The sequence below is a fragment of the Ascaphus truei genome, chromosome 22 (genome assembly GCF_040206685.1).
Source record: "Ascaphus truei isolate aAscTru1 chromosome 22, aAscTru1.hap1, whole genome shotgun sequence".
Classification (NCBI taxonomy): Eukaryota; Metazoa; Chordata; class Amphibia; order Anura; family Ascaphidae; genus Ascaphus; species Ascaphus truei.
Window position 1 is genome coordinate 14,598,852 of NC_134504.1, and position 20,165 is coordinate 14,619,016.

General features: G+C 46.8%; 1 protein-coding gene across 1 annotated transcript in view; it reads right to left on the minus strand.

The window, feature by feature from the left end:
- Positions 1-20,165, minus strand: part of SLC38A10 (solute carrier family 38 member 10) — a 63,964-nt gene that overhangs the window by 16,233 nt on the left and 27,566 nt on the right. The window contains 1 exon segment of the mRNA XM_075579812.1: positions 6,646-6,999. Within this exon segment, the coding sequence (XP_075435927.1) occupies positions 6,646-6,999 (354 nt within the window).

The following is a 20,165-nucleotide window of genomic DNA, read 5'->3' on the forward strand; positions in this document are numbered from 1 at the left end:
GTATATAATATATTGCTCTGCGTATCACTGTGTATATAATATATCGCTCTGCGTATCACTGTATATATAATATATTGCTCTGCGTATCACTGTGTATATAATATATCGCTCTGCATATCACTGTGTATATAATATATCGCTCTGCGTATCACTGTATATATAATATATTGCTCTGCGTATCACTGTGTATATTATAGCTCTGCGTATCACTGTGTATATAATATATTGCTCTGCGTATCACTGTGTATATAATATATCGCTCTGCGTATCACTGTGTATATAATATATTGCTCTGCGTATCACTGTGTATATAATATATCGCTCTGCGTATCACTGTGTATATAATATATTGCTCTGCGTATCACTGTATATATAATATATTGCTCTGCATATCACTGTATATATAATATATTGCTCTGCGTATCACTGTGTATATAATATATCGCTCTGCGTATCACTGTATATATAATATATTGCTCTGCGTATCACTGTGTATATAATATATTGCTCTGCGTATCACTGTGTATATTATAGCTCTGCGTATCACTGTGTATATAATATATTGCTCTGCGTATCACTGTGTATATAATATATCGCTCTGCGTATCACTGTGTATATAATATATTGCTCTGCGTATCACTGTGTATATAATATATCGCTCTGCGTATCACTGTGTATATAATATATTGCCCTGCGTATCACTGTGTATATAATATATTGCTCTGCGTATCACTGTGTATATAATATATTGCTCTGCGTATCACTGTGTATATAATATATAGCTCTGCGTATCACTGTATATATAATATATAGCTCTGCGTATCACTGTGTATATAATATATAGCTCTGCGTATCACTGTGTATATTATAGCTCTGCGTATCACTGTGTATATAATATATTGCTCTGCGTATCACTGTGTATATTATAGCTCTGCGTATCACTGTGTATATAATATATTGCTCTGCGTATCACTGTGTATATAATATATTGCCCTGCGTATCACTGTGTATATAATATATTGCCCTGCGTATCACTGTGTATATAATATATAGCTCTGCGTATCACTGTGTATATAATATATTGCTCTGCGTATCACTGTGTATATAATATATCGCTCTGCATATCACTGTGTATATAATATATTGCTCTGCGTATCACTGTGTATATAATATATCGCTCTGCATATCACTGGGTATATAATATATTGCTCTGCGTATCACTGTGTATATAATATATTGCTCTGCGTATCACTGTGTATATAATATATTGCTCTGCGTATCACTGTGTATATAATATATTGCTCTGCGTATCACTGTGTATATAATATATTGCTCTGCGTATCACTGTGTATATAATATATTGCTCTGCGTATCACTGTGTATATAATATATCGCTCTGCGTATCACTGTGTATATAATATATTGCTCTGCGTATCACTGTGTATATAATATATAGCTCTGCGTATCACTGTATATATAATATATAGCTCTGCGTATCACTGTATATATAATATATAGCTCTGCGTATCACTGTGTATATAATATATAGCTCTGCGTATCACTGTGTATATAATATATAGCTTTGCGTGTCACTGTATATATAATATATTTTTCTGCGTATCACTGTGTATATAATATATCGCTCTGCGTATCACTGTGTATATAATATATGGCTCTGCATATCACTGTGTATATAATATATTGCCCTGCGTATCACTGTGTATATAATATATTGCTCTGCGTATCACTGTATATATAATATATTGCTCTGCGTATCACTGTGTATATAATATATTGCTCTGCGTATCACTGTGTATATAATATATTGCTCTGCGTATCACTGTGTATATAATATATTGCTCTGCGTATCACTGTGTATATAATACATTGCCCTGCGTATCACTGTATATATAATATATAGCTCTGCGTATCACTGTGTATATAATATATAGCTCTGCGTATCACTGTGTATATAATATATTGCCCTGCGTATCACTGTGTATATAATATATTGCTCTGCGTATCACTGTGTATATAATATATCGCTCTGCGTATCACTGTGTATATAATATATCGCTCTGCGTATCACTGTATATATAATATATTGCTCTGCGTATCACTGTGTATATTATAGCTCTGCGTATCACTGTGTATATAATATATTGCTCTGCGTATCACTGTATATATAATATATTGCTCTGTGTATAACTGTGTATATAATATATTGCCCTGCGTATCACTGTATATATAATATATCGCTCTGCGTATCACTGTGTATATAATATATCGCTCTGCGTATCACTGTGTATATAATATATTGCTCTGCGTATCACTGTGTATATAATATATAGCTCTGCGTATCACTGTGTATATAATATATAGCTCTGCGTATCACTGTGTATATAATATATTGCTCTGCGTATCACTGTGTATATAATATATAGCTCTGCGTATCACTGTGTATATTATAGCTCTGCGTATCACTGTGTATATAATATATTGCTCTGCGTATCACTGTATATATAATATATCGCTCTGCGTATCACTGTGTATATAATATATAGCTCTGCGTATCACTGTGTATATTATATATCGCTCTGCGTATCACTGTGTATATAATATATCGCTCTGCGTATCACTGTGTATATAATATATTGCCCTGCGTATCACTGTGTATATAATATATTGCTCTGCATATCACTGTGTATATAATATATCGCTCTGCATATCACTGTGTATATAATATATTGCTCTGCGTATCACTGTGTATATAATATATCGCTCTGCGTATCACTGTGTATATAATATATTGCTCTGCGTATCACTGTATATATAATATATTGCTCTGCGTATCACTGTGTATATAATATATTGCCCTGCGTATCACTGTATATATAATATATCGCTCTGCGTATCACTGTGTATATAATATATTGCTCTGCGTATCACTGTATATATAATATATCGCTCTGCGTATCACTGTGTATATAATATATTGCTCTGCGTATCACTGTATATATAATATATTTTTCTGCGTATCACTGTGTATATAATATATTGCTCTGCGTATCACTGTGTATATAATATATTGCTCTGCGTATCACTGTGTATATAATATATCGCTCTGCGTATCACTGTGTATATAATATATTGCTCTGCGTATCACTGTGTATATAATATATTGCTCTGCGTATCACTGTGTATATAATATATTGCTCTGCGTATCACTGTGTATATAATATATTGCTCTGCGTATCACTGTGTATATAATATATTGCTCTGCGTATCACTGTGTATATAATATATTGCTCTGCGTATCACTGTGTATATAATATATTGCTCTGCGTATCACTGTGTATATAATATATTGCTCTGCGTATCACTGTGTATATAATATATAGCTCTGCGTATCACTGTGTATATAATATATTGCCCTGCGTATCACTGTGTATATAATATATTGCTCTGCGTATCACTGTGTATATAATATATCGCTCTGCGTATCACTGTGTATATAATATATCGCTCTGCGTATCACTGTATATATAATATATTGCTCTGCGTATCACTGTGTATATAATATATTGCTCTGCGTATCACTGTGTATATAATATATTGCTCTGCGTATCACTGTGTATATTATAGCTCTGCGTATCACTGTGTATATAATATATAGCTCTGCGTATCACTGTGTATATAATATATTGCTCTGCGTATCACTGTGTATATAATATATAGCTCTGCGTATCACTGTGTATATTATAGCTCTGCGTATCACTGTGTATATAATATATTGCTCTGCGTATCACTGTATATATAATATATCGCTCTGCGTATCACTGTGTATATAATATATAGCTCTGCGTATCACTGTGTATATTATATATCGCTCTGCGTATCACTGTGTATATAATATATCGCTCTGCGTATCACTGTGTATATAATATATTGCCCTGCGTATCACTGTGTATATAATATATTGCTCTGCATATCACTGTGTATATAATATATCGCTCTGCATATCACTGTGTATATAATATATTGCTCTGCGTATCACTGTGTATATAATATATTGCTCTGCGTATCACTGTGTATATAATATATTGCCCTGCGTATCACTATGTATATAATATATTGCTCTGCGTATCACTGTATATATAATATATTGCTCTGCGTATCACTGTGTATATAATATATCGCTCTGCATATCACTGTATATATAATATATCGCTCTGCATATCACTGTATATATAATATATTGCTCTGCGTATCACTGTGTATATAATATATTGCTCTGCGTATCACTGTGTATATAATATATCGCTCTGCGTATCACTGTATATATAATATATCGCTCTGCATATCACTGTGTATATAATATATTGCTCTGCGTATCACTGTGTATATAATATATCGCTCTGCGTATCACTGTATATATAATATATGGCTCTGCGTATAACTGTGTATATAATATATTGCTCTGCGTATCACTGTGTATATAATATATTGCTCTGCGTATCACTGTGTATATAATATATCGCTCTGCGTATCACTGTATATATAATATATGGCTCTGCGTATAACTGTGTATATAATATATTGCTCTGCGTATCACTGTGTATATAATATATTGCTCTGCGTATCACTGTCTATATAATATATCGCTCTGCGTATCACTGTGTATATAATATATCGCTCTGCATATCACTGTGTATATAATATATGGCTCTGCGTATCACTGTATATATAATATATCGCTCTGCGTATCACTGTGTATATAATATATTGCTCTGCGTATCACTGTGTATATAATATATTGCTCTGCGTATCACTGTGTATATAATATATTGCTCTGCGTATCACTGTATATATAATATATCGCTCTGCGTATCACTGTGTATATAATATATTGCCCTGCGTATCACTGTGTATATAATATATTGCTCTGCGTATCACTGTGTATATAATATATCGCTCTGCGTATCACTGTATATATAATATATCGCTCTGCGTATCACTGTGTATATAATATATTGCTCTGCGTATCACTGTGTATATAATATATTGCCCTGCGTATCACTGTGTATATAATATATTGCTCTGCGTATCACTGTGTATATAATATATTGCTCTGCGTATCACTGTGTATATAATATATTGCTCTGCGTATCACTGTGTATATAATATATTGCTCTGCGTATCACTGTGTATATAATATATTGCTCTGCGTATCACTGTGTATATAATATATTGCTCTGCGTATCACTGTATATATAATATATAGCTCTGTGTGTCACGGTGTGAGTGAAGATATATCTATCTCTGTGTGTGTATGTATGTGTGTGTATGTATATATATGTCGCTCTGTATATCCCGGTGTATATATATCACTTTGTATATAGATCGCTCTGCACGTCACTGCGTGTATATCGGTGTGAGTGAAGATATATCTATCTCTGTGTGTGTATGTATATGTGTGTATATATATATATATATCGCTCTGTATATCCCGGTGTATATATATCACTCTGTATATAGATCGCTCTGCACGTCGCTGCGCGTATATCGGTGTGAGTGAAGATATATCTCTGTGTGTGTATGTATATATATGTCGCTCTGTATATCCCGGTGTGTATATATATCACTCTGTATATAGATCGCTCTGCACGTCGCTGCGCGTATATCGGTGTGAGTGAAGATATATCTATCTCTGTGTGTGTATGTATATATATGTCGCTCTGTATATCCCGGTGTATATATATCACTCTGTATATAGATCGCTCTGCACGTCACTGCGTGTATATCGTGTGAGTGAAGATATATCTATCTCTGTGTGTGTATGTATATGTGTGTATGTATATATGTCGCTCTGTATATCCCGGTGTATATATATCACTCTGTATATAGATCGCTCTGCACGTCGCTGCGCGTATATCGGTGTGAGTGAAGATATATCTATCTCTGCATATATATATATATATATATATATATATATATATATATATACAGTGTTCGACAAACCTATACATTTGCACGCCCCGGGCGAGTGGATTTAACATTGTGGCGAGCTCCTATTGGCCCAAGCAGCACACGTGTGGTACTAGGTGGCGAGTAGATTTTTTTGTTCGGCGAGTAGATTTTTTGGTGATTTGTCGACCACTGTATATATATATCGCTCTGTAAATCCCGGTGTATATATATCACTCTGTATATAGATCGCTCTGCACGTCGCTGCGTATATAGGTGTGAGTGAAGATATATCTCTGTGTGTGTATGTATATATATGTCGCTCTGTATATCCCGGTGTATATATATCACTCTGTATATAGATCGCTCTGCACGTCACTGCGTGTATATCGGTGTGAGTGAAGATATATCTATCTCTGTGTGTGTATGTATATATATATCGCTCTGTATATCCCGGTGTATATATATCACTCTGTATATAGATCGCTCTGCACGTCGCTGCGCGTATATCGGTGTGAGTGAAGATATATCTCTCTCTGTGTGTGTATGTATATGTATATATATGTCGCTCTGTATATCCCGGTGTATATATATCACTCTGTATATAGATCGCTCTGCATGTTCGTGTGTTGGCTCTGCGTTGCACCCCGAGACTCCCCTCGACCCCAGCCTGCGTACCCCCCTCAGCTAGCTGCTGCCCCGGCGGTTTCTCGGGCCGGGGGCCATCACGGTTCTCTCGGCCTCCTTCAGCCTCAATGCTCTTCTTTGGCTCAGCGTCCGGGTCTCTGACGCCGGGCTCCAGGTCCTTGTACGGAGGCCGCTCCTCCCGTTGCTGCGCGGCCTTGTACTGGTCACCCTCCCCAGGTGCCTGCCTTGGGGCTGCCTCACCCTCCTCCTCCTCGCTCAGGACAGTGTCCGGTCGTGGCCTTTTCTCATCAGATTCCCTTTGGTCCTTCCGCTCGTCTACAGCCACCTCGTCCCGTGGCACCGGAGGCTCGTGTCTGTGAGCCTCCCCCATGGGCACCGCAATGCCTGCTGGGCAGCGGGGAGAGAGGTACTCAATACTCATATAATACAGAGTGCGAGAGGGAGAAAAAGGGGGGGAGGGAAACACAGATACAGTGCGTATGTGTGTGTGTGTGCGTGCGACAGGGTGAGTGAGACACACAGATACAGTGTGTGTGCGACAGGGTGAGTGAGACACACAGATACAATGCATGTGCGCGACAGGGTGAGTGAGACACACAGATACAATGCATGTGCGCGACAGGGTGAGTGAGACACACAGATACAGTGTGTGTGTGACAGGGTGAGTGAGACACACAGATACAGTGCGTGTGTGACAGGGTGAGTGAGACACACAGATACAGTGTGCAAGTGTGACAGGGTGAGTGAGACACAGATACAGTGTGCGTGCGTGCGACAGGGTGAGTGAGACACACAGATACAGTGTGCATGTGTGACAGGGTGAGTGAGACACACAGATACAGTGCGTGTGTGACAGGGTGAGTGAGACACACAGATACAGTGCGTGTATGACAGGGTGAGTGAGACACACAGATACAGTGTGTGTGTGACAGGGTGAGTGAGACACACAGATACAGTGCGTGTGTTACAGGGTGAGTGAGACACACAGATACAGTGTGCGTGTGTGACAGGGTGAGTGAGACACAGATACAGTGTGCGTGCGTGCGACAGGGTGAGTGAGACACACAGATACAGTGTGCATGTGTGACAGGGTGAGTGAGACACACAGATACAGTGCGTGTGTGACAGGGTGAGTGAGACACACAGATACAGTGCGTGTATGACAGGGTGAGTGAGACACACAGATACAGTGTGCGTGTGTGACAGGGTGAGTGAGACACACAGATACAGTGTGCGTGTGACAGGGTGAGTGAGACTCACAGATACAGTGTGCGTGCGTGCGACAGGGTGAGTGAGACACACAGATACAGTGTGCATGTGTGACAGGGTGAGTGAGACACACAGATACAGTGTGCGTGCGACAGGGTGAGTGAGACACACAGAAACAGTGTGCGTGCGACAGGGTGAGTGAGACACAGATACAGTGTGCGTGTGCGACAGGGTGAGTGAGACACACAGATACAGTGTGCGTGTGACAGGGTGAGTGAGACACACAGATACAGTGTGCGTGTGACAGGGTGAGTGAGACTCACAGATACAGTGTGCGTGTGACAGGGTGAGTGAGACACCCAGATACAGTGTGCGTGCGACAGGGTGAGTGAAACACAGATGCAGTGTGTGTGTGACAGGGTGAGTGAGACACAGATACAGTGTGCGTGTGACAGGGTGAGTGAGACACAGATACAGTGTGCGTGCGACAGGGTGAGTGAGACACACAGATACAGTGTGCGTGCGACAGGGTGAGTGAGACACACAGATACAGTGCATGCGTGTGACAGGGTGAGTGAGACACAGATACAGTGTGCGTGTGTAACAGGGTGAGTGAGACACACAGATACAGTGTGCGTGTGACAGGGTGAGCGAGACACAGATACAGTGTGCGTGTGACAGGGTGAGTGAGACACACAGAAACAGTGTGCGTGCGACAGGGTGAGTGAGACACACAGATACAGTGCATGTGCGCGACAGGGTGAGTGAGACACACAGAAACAGTGTGCATGTGTGACAGGGTGAGTGAGACACAGATACAGTGTGCGTGTGTGACAGGGTGAGTGAGACACACAGAAACAGTGTGCGTGCGACAGGGTGAGTGAGACACACAGAAACAGTGTGCGTGCGACAGGGTGAGTGAGACACACAGATACAGTGTGCGTGCGACAGGGTGAGTGAGACACACAGATACAGTGTGTGTGCGTGCGACAGGGTGAGTGAGACACACAGATACAGTGCATGCGTGTGACAGGGTGAGTGAGACACAGACACAGTGTGCGTGTGTGACAGGGTGAGTGAGACACACAGATACAGTGTGCGTGCGACAGGGTGAGTGAGACACACAGATACAGTGCATGCGTGTGACAGGGTGAGTGAGACACAGATACAGTGTGCGTGTGTGACAGGGTGAGTGAGACACAGATACAGTGTGCGTGTGACAGGGTGAGCGAGACACAGATACAGTGTGCGTGTGACAGGGTGAGTGAGACACACAGAAACAGTGTGCGTGCGACAGGGTGAGTGAGACACACAGATACAGTGTGTGTGCGTGCGACAGGGTGAGAGACACACAGATACAGTGCATGTGCGCGACAGGGTGAGTGAGACACACAGAAACAGTGTGCATGTGTGACAGGGTGAGTGAGACACAGATACAGTGTGCGTGTGTGACAGGGTGAGTGAGACACACAGAAACAGTGTGCGTGCGACAGGGTGAGTGAGACACACAGAAACAGTGTGTGTGTGTGACAGGGTGAGTGAGACACACAGATACAGTGTGCGTGCGACAGGGTGAGTGAGACACACAGATACAGTGTGCGTGCGACAGGGTGAGTGAGACACACAGATACAGTGTGCGTGCGACAGGGTGAGTGAGACACACAGATACAGTGCATGTGCGCGACAGGGTGAGTGAGACACACAGAAACAGTGTGCATGTGTGACAGGGTGAGTGAGACACAGATACAGTGTGCGTGCGACAGGGTGAGTGAGACACACAGATACAATGCATGTGCGCGACAGGGTGAGTGAGACACACAGATACAGTGTGTGTGTGACAGGGTGAGTGAGACACACAGATACAGTGCGTGTGTGACAGGGTGAGTGAGACACACAGATACAGTGCGTGTGTGACAGGGTGAGTGAGACACACAGATACAGTGCGTGTGTGACAGGGTGAGTGAGACACAGATACAGTGTGCGTGCGTGCGACAGGGTGAGTGAGACACACAGATACAGTGTGCATGTGTGACAGGGTGAGTGAGACACACAGATACAGTGCATGTGTGACAGGGTGAGTGAGACACACAGATACAGTGCGTGTATGACAGGGTGAGTGAGACACACAGATACAGTGTGCGTGTGTGACAGGGTGAGTGAGACACACAGATACAGTGTGCGTGTGACAGGGTGAGTGAGACACACAGATACAGTGTGTGTGTGACAGGGTGAGTGAGACTCACAGATACAGTGTGTGTGACAGGGTGAGTGAGACACACAGATACAGTGTGCATGTGTGACAGGGTGAGTGAGACACACAGATACAGTGTGCGTGCGACAGGGTGAGTGAGACACACAGAAACAGTGTGCGTGCGACAGGGTGAGTGAGACACAGATACAGTGTGCGTGCGACAGGGTGAGTGAGACACAGATACAGTGTGCGTGTGCGACAGGGTGAGTGAGACACACAGATACAGTGTGCGTGTGACAGGGTGAGTGAGACACACAGATACAGTGTGCGTGTGACAGGGTGAGTGAGACTCACAGATACAGTGTGCGTGTGACAGGGTGAGTGAGACACACAGATACAGTGTGCGTGTGACAGGGTGAGTGAGACACCCAGATACAGTGTGCGTGCGACAGGGTGAGTGAAACACAGATACAGTGTGTGTGTGACAGGGTGAGTGAGACACAGATACAGTGTGCGTGTGACAGGGTGAGTGAGACACAGATACAGTGTGCGTGCGACAGGGTGAGTGAGACACACAGATACAGTGTGCGTGCGACAGGGTGAGTGAGACACACAGATACAGTGCATGCGTATGACAGGGTGAGTGAGACACAGATACAGTGTGCGTGTGTAACAGGGTGAGTGAGACACACAGATACAGTGTGCGTGTGACAGGGTGAGCGAGACACAGATACAGTGTGCGTGTGACTGGGTGAGTGAGACACACAGAAACAGTGTGCGTGCGACAGGGTGAGTGAGACACACAGATACAGTGCATGTGCGCGACAGGGTGAGTGAGACACACAGAAACAGTGTGCATGTGTGACAGGGTGAGTGAGACACAGATACAGTGTGCGTGTGTGACAGGGTGAGTGAGACACACAGAAACAGTGTGCATGCGACAGGGTGAGTGAGACACACAGAAACAGTGTGCGTGCGACAGGGTGAGTGAGACACACAGATACAGTGTGCGTGCGACAGGGTGAGTGAGACACACAGATACAGTGTGTGTGCGTGCGACAGGGTGAGTGAGACACACAGATACAGTGCATGCGTGTGACAGGGTGAGTGAGACACAGATACAGTGTGCGTGTGTGACAGGGTGAGTGAGACACACAGATACAGTGTGCGTGCGACAGGGTGAGTGAGACACACAGATACAGTGCATGCGTGTGACAGGGTGAGTGAGACACAGATACAGTGTGCGTGTGTGACAGGGTGAGTGAGACACACAGATACAGTGTGCGTGTGACAGGGTGAGTGAGACACACAGAAATAGTGTGCGTGCGACAGGGTGAGTGAGACACACAGATACAGTGTGTGTGCGTGCGACAGGGTGAGAGACACACAGATACAGTGCATGTGCGCGACAGGGTGAGTGAGACACACAGAAACAGTGTGCATGTGTGACAGGGTGAGTGAGACACAGATACAGTGTGCGTGTGTGACAGGGTGAGTGAGACACACAGAAACAGTGTGCGTGCGACAGGGTGAGTGAGACACACAGAAACAGTGTGTGTGTGTGACAGGGTGAGTGAGACACACAGATACAGTGTGCGTGCGACAGGGTGAGTGAGACACACAGATACAGTGTGCATGCGACAGGGTGAGTGAGACACACAGATACAGTGTGCGTGCGACAGGGTGAGTGAGACACACAGATACAGTGCATGTGCGCGACAAAGTGAGTGAGACACACAGAAACAGTGTGCATGTGTGACAGGGTGAGTGAGACACAGATACAGTGTGCGTGTGTGATAGGGTGAGTGAGACACAGATACAGTGTGCGTGTGACAGGGTGAGTGAGACACAGATACAGTGTGCGTGTGCGACAGGGTGAGTGAGACACACAGATACAGTGTGCATGTGTGACAGGGTGAGTGAGACACAGATACAGTGTGCATGCGACAGGGTGAGTGAGACACACAGATACAGTGTGCGTGCGACAGGGTGAGTGAGACACACAGATACAGTGCATGTGCGCGACAGGGTGAGTGAGACACAGATACAGTGTGAATGTGTGACAGGGTGAGTGAGACACAGATACAGTGTACAGTGTGCGTGTGTGACAGAGTGAGTGAGACACACAGATACAGTGTGCGTGTGACAGGGTGAGCGAGACACAGATACAGTGTGCGTGTGTGACAGGGTGAGTGAGACACACAGATACAGTGTGCGTGTGACAGGGTGAGCGAGACACAGATACAGTGTGCGTGTGACAGGGTGAGTGAGACACACAGATACAGTGTGCATGTGTGACGGGGTGAGTGAGACACACAGATACAGTGTGTATGTGTGACAGGGTGAGTGAGACACACAGATACAGTGTGCGTGTGACAGGGTGAGTGAGACACACAGATACAGTGTGTGTGACAGGGTGAGTGAGACACACAGATACAGTGTGCGTGTGTGACAGCGTGAGCGAGACACAGATACAGTGTGCGTGTGACAGGGTGAGTGAGACACACACAGATACAGTGTGCGTGTGTGACAGGGTGAGTGAGATACAGATACAGTGTGCGTGTGTGACAGGGTGAGTGAGACACAGATACAGTGTGTGTGTGACAGGGTGAGTGAGACACACAGATACAGTGCGTGCGACAGGGTGAGTGAGACACACAGATACAGTGCATGTGCGCGACAGGGTGAGTGAGACACACAGATACAGTGTGCATGTGTGACAGGGTGAGTGAGACACACAGATACAGTGTGCGTGTGTGACAGGGTGAGTGAGACACAGATACAGTGTGCGTGTGTGACAGGGTGAGTGAGACACAGATACAGTGTGCGTGTGACAGGGTGAGTGAGACACAGATACAGTGTGCGTGTGTGACAGGGTGAGTGAGACACAGATACAGTGTGCGTGTGACAAGGTGAGTGATACACAGATACAGTGTGCGTGTGCGACAGGGTGAGTGAGACACACAGATACAGTGTGCATGTGTGACAGGGTGAGTGAGACACAGATACAGTGTGCGTGCGACAGGGTGAGTGAGACACACAGATACAGTGTGCGTGCGACAGGGTGAGTGAGACACACAGATACAGTGCATGTGCGCGACAGGGTGAGTGAGACACACAGATACAGTGCATGTGCGCGACAGGGTGAGTGAGACACACAGATACAGTGTGAAAGGGTGAGTGAGACACAGATACAGTGTCCTGTGTGCGTGTGTGACAGAGTGAGTGAGACACACAGATACAGTGTGCGTGTGACAGGGTGAGCGAGACACAGATACAGTGTGCGTGTGACAGGGTGAGCGAGACACAGATACAGTGTGCGTGTGACAGGTTGAGTGAGACACACAGATACAGTGTGCGTGTGTGACAGGGTGAGTGAGACACAGATACAGTGTGCGTGTGTGACAGGGTGAGCGAGACACAGATACAGTGTGCGTGTGACAGGGTGAGTGAAACACACAGATACAGTGTGCATGTGTGACGGGGTGAGTGATACACACAGATACAGTGTGCGTGTGACAGGGTGAGTGAGACACACAGATACAGTGTGTGTGACAGGGTGAGTGAGACACACAGATACAGTGTGCGTGTGTGACAGCGTGAGCGAGACACAGATACAGTGTGCGTGTGACAGGGTGAGTGAGACACACACAGATACAGTGTGCGTGTGTGACAGGGTGAGTGAGATACAGATACAGTGTGCGTGTGTGACAGGGTGAGTGAGACACAGATACAGTGTGTGTGTGTGACAGGGTGAGTGAGACACACAGATACAGTGTGTGTGTGACAGGGTGAGTGAGACACACAGATACAGTGTGTGTGTGTGACGGGGTGAGTGAGACACACAGATACAGTGCGTGCGACAGGGTGAGTGAGACACACAGATACAGTGCATGTGCGCGACAGGGTGAGTGAGACACACAGATACAGTGTGCATGTGTGACAGGGTGAGTGAGACACACAGATACAGTGTGCGTGTGTGACAGGGTGAGTGAGACACACAGATACAGTGTGCGTGTGTGACAGGGTGAGCGAGACACAGATACAGTGTGCCTGTGACGGGGTGAGTGAGACACAGATACAGTGTGCGTGTGTGACATGGTGAGCGAGACACAGATACAGTGTGCGTGTGTGACAGCGTGAGCGAGACACAGATCCAGTGTGCGTGTGACAGGGTGAGTGAGACACACACAGATACAGTGTGCGTGTGTGACAGGGTGAGTGAGACACAGATACAGTGTGCGTGTGTGACAGGGTGAGTGAGACACAGTGTGTGTGTGACAGGGTGAGTGAGACACACAGATACAGTGTGTGTGTGACAGGGTGAGTGAGACACACAGATACAGTGTGTGTGTGTGTGTGTGACAGGGTGAGTGAGACACACAGATACAGTGTGTGTGACAGGGTGAGTGAGACACACAGATACAGTGTGCGTGTGTGACCAGGTGAGTGAGACACAGATACAGTGTGTGTGTGACAGGGTGAGTGAGACACAGATACAGTGTGTGTGACAAGGTGAGTGAGACACACAGATACAGTGTGTGTGTGAGACAGGGTGAGTGAGACACACAGATACAGTGTGTGTGAGACAGGGTGAGTGAGACACAGATACAGTGTGTGTGTGACAGGGTGAGTGAGACACACAGATACAGTGTGTGTGTGTGACAGGGTGAGTGAGACACAAAGATACAGTGTGCGTGTGTGACCAGGTGAGTGAGACACAGATACAGTGTGTGTGTGACAGGGTGAGTGAGATACAGTGTGTGTGTGTGACAGGGTGAGTGAAACACACAGATACAGTGTGTGTGTGACAGGGTGAGTGAGACACAGATACAGTGTGTGTGACAGGGTGAGTGAGACACACAGATACAGTGTGTGTGTGACAGGGTGAGGGAGACACACAGATACAGTGTGTGAGTGAGAGGGTGAGTGAGACACACAGATACAGTGCGTGTGTGACCAGGTGAGTGAGACACAGATACAGTGTGTGTGTGACAGGGTGAGTGAGATACAGTGTGTGTGTGTGTGACAGGGTGAGTGAGACACACAGATACAGTGTGTGTGTGACAGGGTGAGTGAGACACAGATACAGTGTGTGTGACAGGGTGAGTGAGACACACAGATACAGTGTGTGTGTGACAGGGTGAGTGAGACACACAGATACAGTGTGTGTGTGACAGGGTGAGTGAGACACACAGATACAGTGCGTGTGTGACAGGGTGAGTGAGACACACAGATACAGTGTGCGTGTGACAGGGTGAGTGAGACACACACAGATACAGTGTGCGTGTGTGACAGGGTGAGTGAGACACAGATACAGTGTGCGTGTGTGACAGGGTGAGTGAGACACAGATACAGTGTGCGTGTGTGACAGGGTGAGTGAGACACAGATACAGTGTGCGTGTGTGACAGGGTGAGTGAGACACAATACAGTGTGTGTGACAGGGTGAGTGAGACACAGATACAGTGTGTGTGACAGGGTGAGTGAGACACACAGATACAGTGTGCGTGTGACAGGGTGAGTGAGACACACAGAAACAGTGTGCGTGCGACAGGGTGAGTGAGACACACAGATACAGTGTGTGTGCGTGCGACAGGGTGAGAGACACACAGATACAGTGCATGTGCGCGACAGGGTGAGTGAGACACACAGAAACAGTGTGCATGTGTGACAGGGTGAGTGAGACACAGATACAGTGTGCATGTGTGACAGGGTGAGTGAGACACACAGATACAGTGCATGTGTGACAGGGTGAGTGAGACACACAGATACAGTGCGTGTATGACAGGGTGAGTGAGACACACAGATACAGTGTGCGTGTGTGACAGGGTGAGTGAGACACACAGATACAGTGTGCGTGTGACAGGGTGAGTGAGACACACAGATACAGTGTGTGTGTGACAGGGTGAGTGAGACTCACAGATACAGTGTGTGTGACAGGGTGAGTGAGACACACAGATACAGTGTGCATGTGTGACAGGGTGAGTGAGACACACAGATACAGTGTGCGTGCGACAGGGTGAGTGAGACACACAGAAACAGTGTGCGTGCGACAGGGTGAGTGAGACACAGATACAGTGTGCGTGCGACAGGGTGAGTGAGACACAGATACAGTGTGCATGTGCGACAGGGTGAGTGAGACACACAGATACAGTGTGCGTGTGACAGGGTGAGCGAGACACACAGATACAGTGTGCGTGTGACAGGGTGAGTGAGACTCACAGATACAGTGTGCGTGTGACAGGGTGAGTGAGACACACAGATACAGTGTGCGTGTGACAGGGTGAGTGAGACACCCAGATACAGTGTGCGTGCGACAGGGTGAGTGAAACACAGATACAGTGTGTGTGTGACAGGGTGAGTGAGACACAGATACAGTGTGCGTGTGACAGGGTGAGTGAGACACAGATACAGTGTGCGTGCGACAGGGTGAGTGAGACACACAGATACAGTGTGCGTGCGACAGGGTGAGTGAGACACACAGATACAGTGCATGCGTATGACAGGGTGAGTGAGACACAGATACAGTGTGCGTGTGTAACAGGGTGAGTGAGACACACAGATACAGTGTGCGTGTGACAGGGTGAGCGAGACACAGATACAGTGTGCGTGTGACTGGGTGAGTGAGACACACAGAAACAGTGTGCGTGCGACAGGGTGAGTGAGACACACAGATACAGTGCATGTGCGCGACAGGGTGAGTGAGACACACAGAAACAGTGTGCATGTGTGACAGGGTGAGTGAGACACAGATACAGTGTGCGTGTGTGACAGGGTGAGTGAGACACACAGAAACAGTGTGCGTGCGACAGGGTGAGTGAGACACACAGAAACAGTGTGCGTGCGACAGGGTGAGTGAGACACACAGATACAGTGTGCGTGCGACAGGGTGAGTGAGACACACAGATACAGTGTGTGTGCGTGCGACAGGGTGAGTGAGACACACAGATACAGTGCATGCGTGTGACAGGGTGAGTGAGACACAGATACAGTGTGCGTGTGTGACAGGGTGAGTGAGACACACAGATACAGTGTGCGTGCGACAGGGTGAGTGAGACACACAGATACAGTGCATGCGTGTGACAGGGTGAGTGAGACACAGATACAGTGTGCGTGTGTGACAGGGTGAGTGAGACACACAGATACAGTGTGCGTGTGACAGGGTGAGTGAGACACACAGAAATAGTGTGCGTGCGACAGGGTGAGTGAGACACACAGATACAGTGTGTGTGCGTGCGACAGGGTGAGAGACACACAGATACAGTGCATGTGCGCGACAGGGTGAGTGAGACACACAGAAACAGTGTGCATGTGTGACAGGGTGAGTGAGACACAGATACAGTGTGCGTGTGTGACAGGGTGAGTGAGACACACAGAAACAGTGTGCGTGCGACAGGGTGAGTGAGACACACAGAAACAGTGTGTGTGTGTGACAGGGTGAGTGAGACACACAGATACAGTGTGCGTGCGACAGGGTGAGTGAGACACACAGATACAGTGTGCATGCGACAGGGTGAGTGAGACACACAGATACAGTGTGCGTGCGACAGGGTGAGTGAGACACACAGATACAGTGCATGTGCGCGACAAAGTGAGTGAGACACACAGAAACAGTGTGCATGTGTGACAGGGTGAGTGAGACACAGATACAGTGTGCGTGTGTGATAGGGTGAGTGAGACACAGATACAGTGTGCGTGTGACAGGGTGAGTGAGACACAGATACAGTGTGCGTGTGCGACAGGGTGAGTGAGACACACAGGTACAGTGTGCATGTGTGACAGGGTGAGTGAGACACAGATACAGTGTGCATGCGACAGGGTGAGTGAGACACACAGATACAGTGTGCGTGCGACAGGGTGAGTGAGACACACAGATACAGTGCATGTGCGCGACAGGGTGAGTGAGACACAGATACAGTGTGAATGTGTGACAGGGTGAGTGAGACACAGATACAGTGTACAGTGTGCGTGTGTGACAGAGTGAGTGAGACACACAGATACAGTGTGCGTGTGACAGGGTGAGCGAGACACAGATACAGTGTGCGTGTGTGACAGGGTGAGTGAGACACACAGATACAGTGTGCGTGTGACAGGGTGAGCGAGACACAGATACAGTGTGCGTGTGACAGGGTGAGTGAGACACACAGATACAGTGTGCATGTGTGACGGGGTGAGTGAGACACACAGATACAGTGTGTATGTGTGACAGGGTGAGTGAGACACACAGATACAGTGTGCGTGTGACAGGGTGAGTGAGACACACAGATACAGTGTGTGTGACAGGGTGAGTGAGACACACAGATACAGTGTGCGTGTGTGACAGCGTGAGCGAGACACAGATACAGTGTGCGTGTGACAGGGTGAGTGAGACACACACAGATACAGTGTGCGTGTGTGACAGGGTGAGTGAGATACAGATACAGTGTGCGTGTGTGACAGGGTGAGTGAGACACAGATACAGTGTGTGTGTGACAGGGTGAGTGAGACACACAGATACAGTGCGTGCGACAGGGTGAGTGAGACACACAGATACAGTGCATGTGCGCGACAGGGTGAGTGAGACACACAGATACAGTGTGCATGTGTGACAGGGTGAGTGAGACACACAGATACAGTGTGCGTGTGTGACAGGGTGAGTGAGACACAGATACAGTGTGCGTGTGTGACAGGGTGAGTGAGACACAGATACAGTGTGCGTGTGACAGGGTGAGTGAGACACAGATACAGTGTGCGTGTGTGACAGGGTGAGTGAGACACAGATACAGTGTGCGTGTGACAAGGTGAGTGATACACAGATACAGTGTGCGTGTGCGACAGGGTGAGTGAGACACACAGATACAGTGTGCATGTGTGACAGGGTGAGTGAGACACAGATACAGTGTGCGTGCGACAGGGTGAGTGAGACACACAGATACAGTGTGCGTGCGACAGGGTGAGTGAGACACACAGATACAGTGCATGTGCGCGACAGGGTGAGTGAGACACACAGATACAGTGCATGTGCGCGACAGGGTGAGTGAGACACACAGATACAGTGTGAAAGGGTGAGTGAGACACAGATACAGTGTCCTGTGTGCGTGTGTGACAGAGTGAGTGAGACACACAGATACAGTGTGCGTGTGACAGGGTGAGCGAGACACAGATACAGTGTGCGTGTGACAGGGTGAGCGAGACACAGATACAGTGTGCGTGTGACAGGTTGAGTGAGACACACAGATACAGTGTGCGTGTGTGACAGGGTGAGTGAGACACAGATACAGTGTGCGTGTGTGACAGGGTGAGCGAGACACAGATACAGTGTGCGTGTGACAGGGTGAGTGAAACACACAGATACAGTGTGCATGTGTGACGGGGTGAGTGATACACACAGATACAGTGTGCGTGTGACAGGGTGAGTGAGACACACAGATACAGTGTGTGTGACAGGGTGAGTGAGACACACAGATACAGTGTGCGTGTGTGACAGCGTGAGCGAGACACAGATACAGTGTGCGTGTGACAGGGTGAGTGAGACACACACAGATACAGTGTGCGTGTGTGACAGGGTGAGTGAGATACAGATACAGTGTGCGTGTGTGACAGGGTGAGTGAGACACAGATACAGTGTGTGTGTGTGACAGGGTGAGTGAGACACACAGATACAGTGTGTGTGTGACAGGGTGAGTGAGACACACAGATACAGTGTGTGTGTGTGACGGGGTGAGTGAGACACACAGATACAGTGCGTGCGACAGGGTGAGTGAGACACACAGATACAGTGCATGTGCGCGACAGGGTGAGTGAGACACACAGATACAGTGTGCATGTGTGACAGGGTGAGTGAGACACACAGATACAGTGTGCGTGTGTGACAGGGTGAGTGAGACACACAGATACAGTGTGCGTGTGTGACAGGGTGAGCGAGACACAGATACAGTGTGCCTGTGACGGGGTGAGTGAGACACAGATACAGTGTGCGTGTGTGACATGGTGAGCGAGACACAGATACAGTGTGCGTGTGTGACAGCGTGAGCGAGACACAGATCCAGTGTGCGTGTGACAGGGTGAGTGAGACACACACAGATACAGTGTGCGTGTGTGACAGGGTGAGTGAGACACAGATACAGTGTGCGTGTGTGACAGGGTGAGTGAGACACAGTGTGTGTGTGA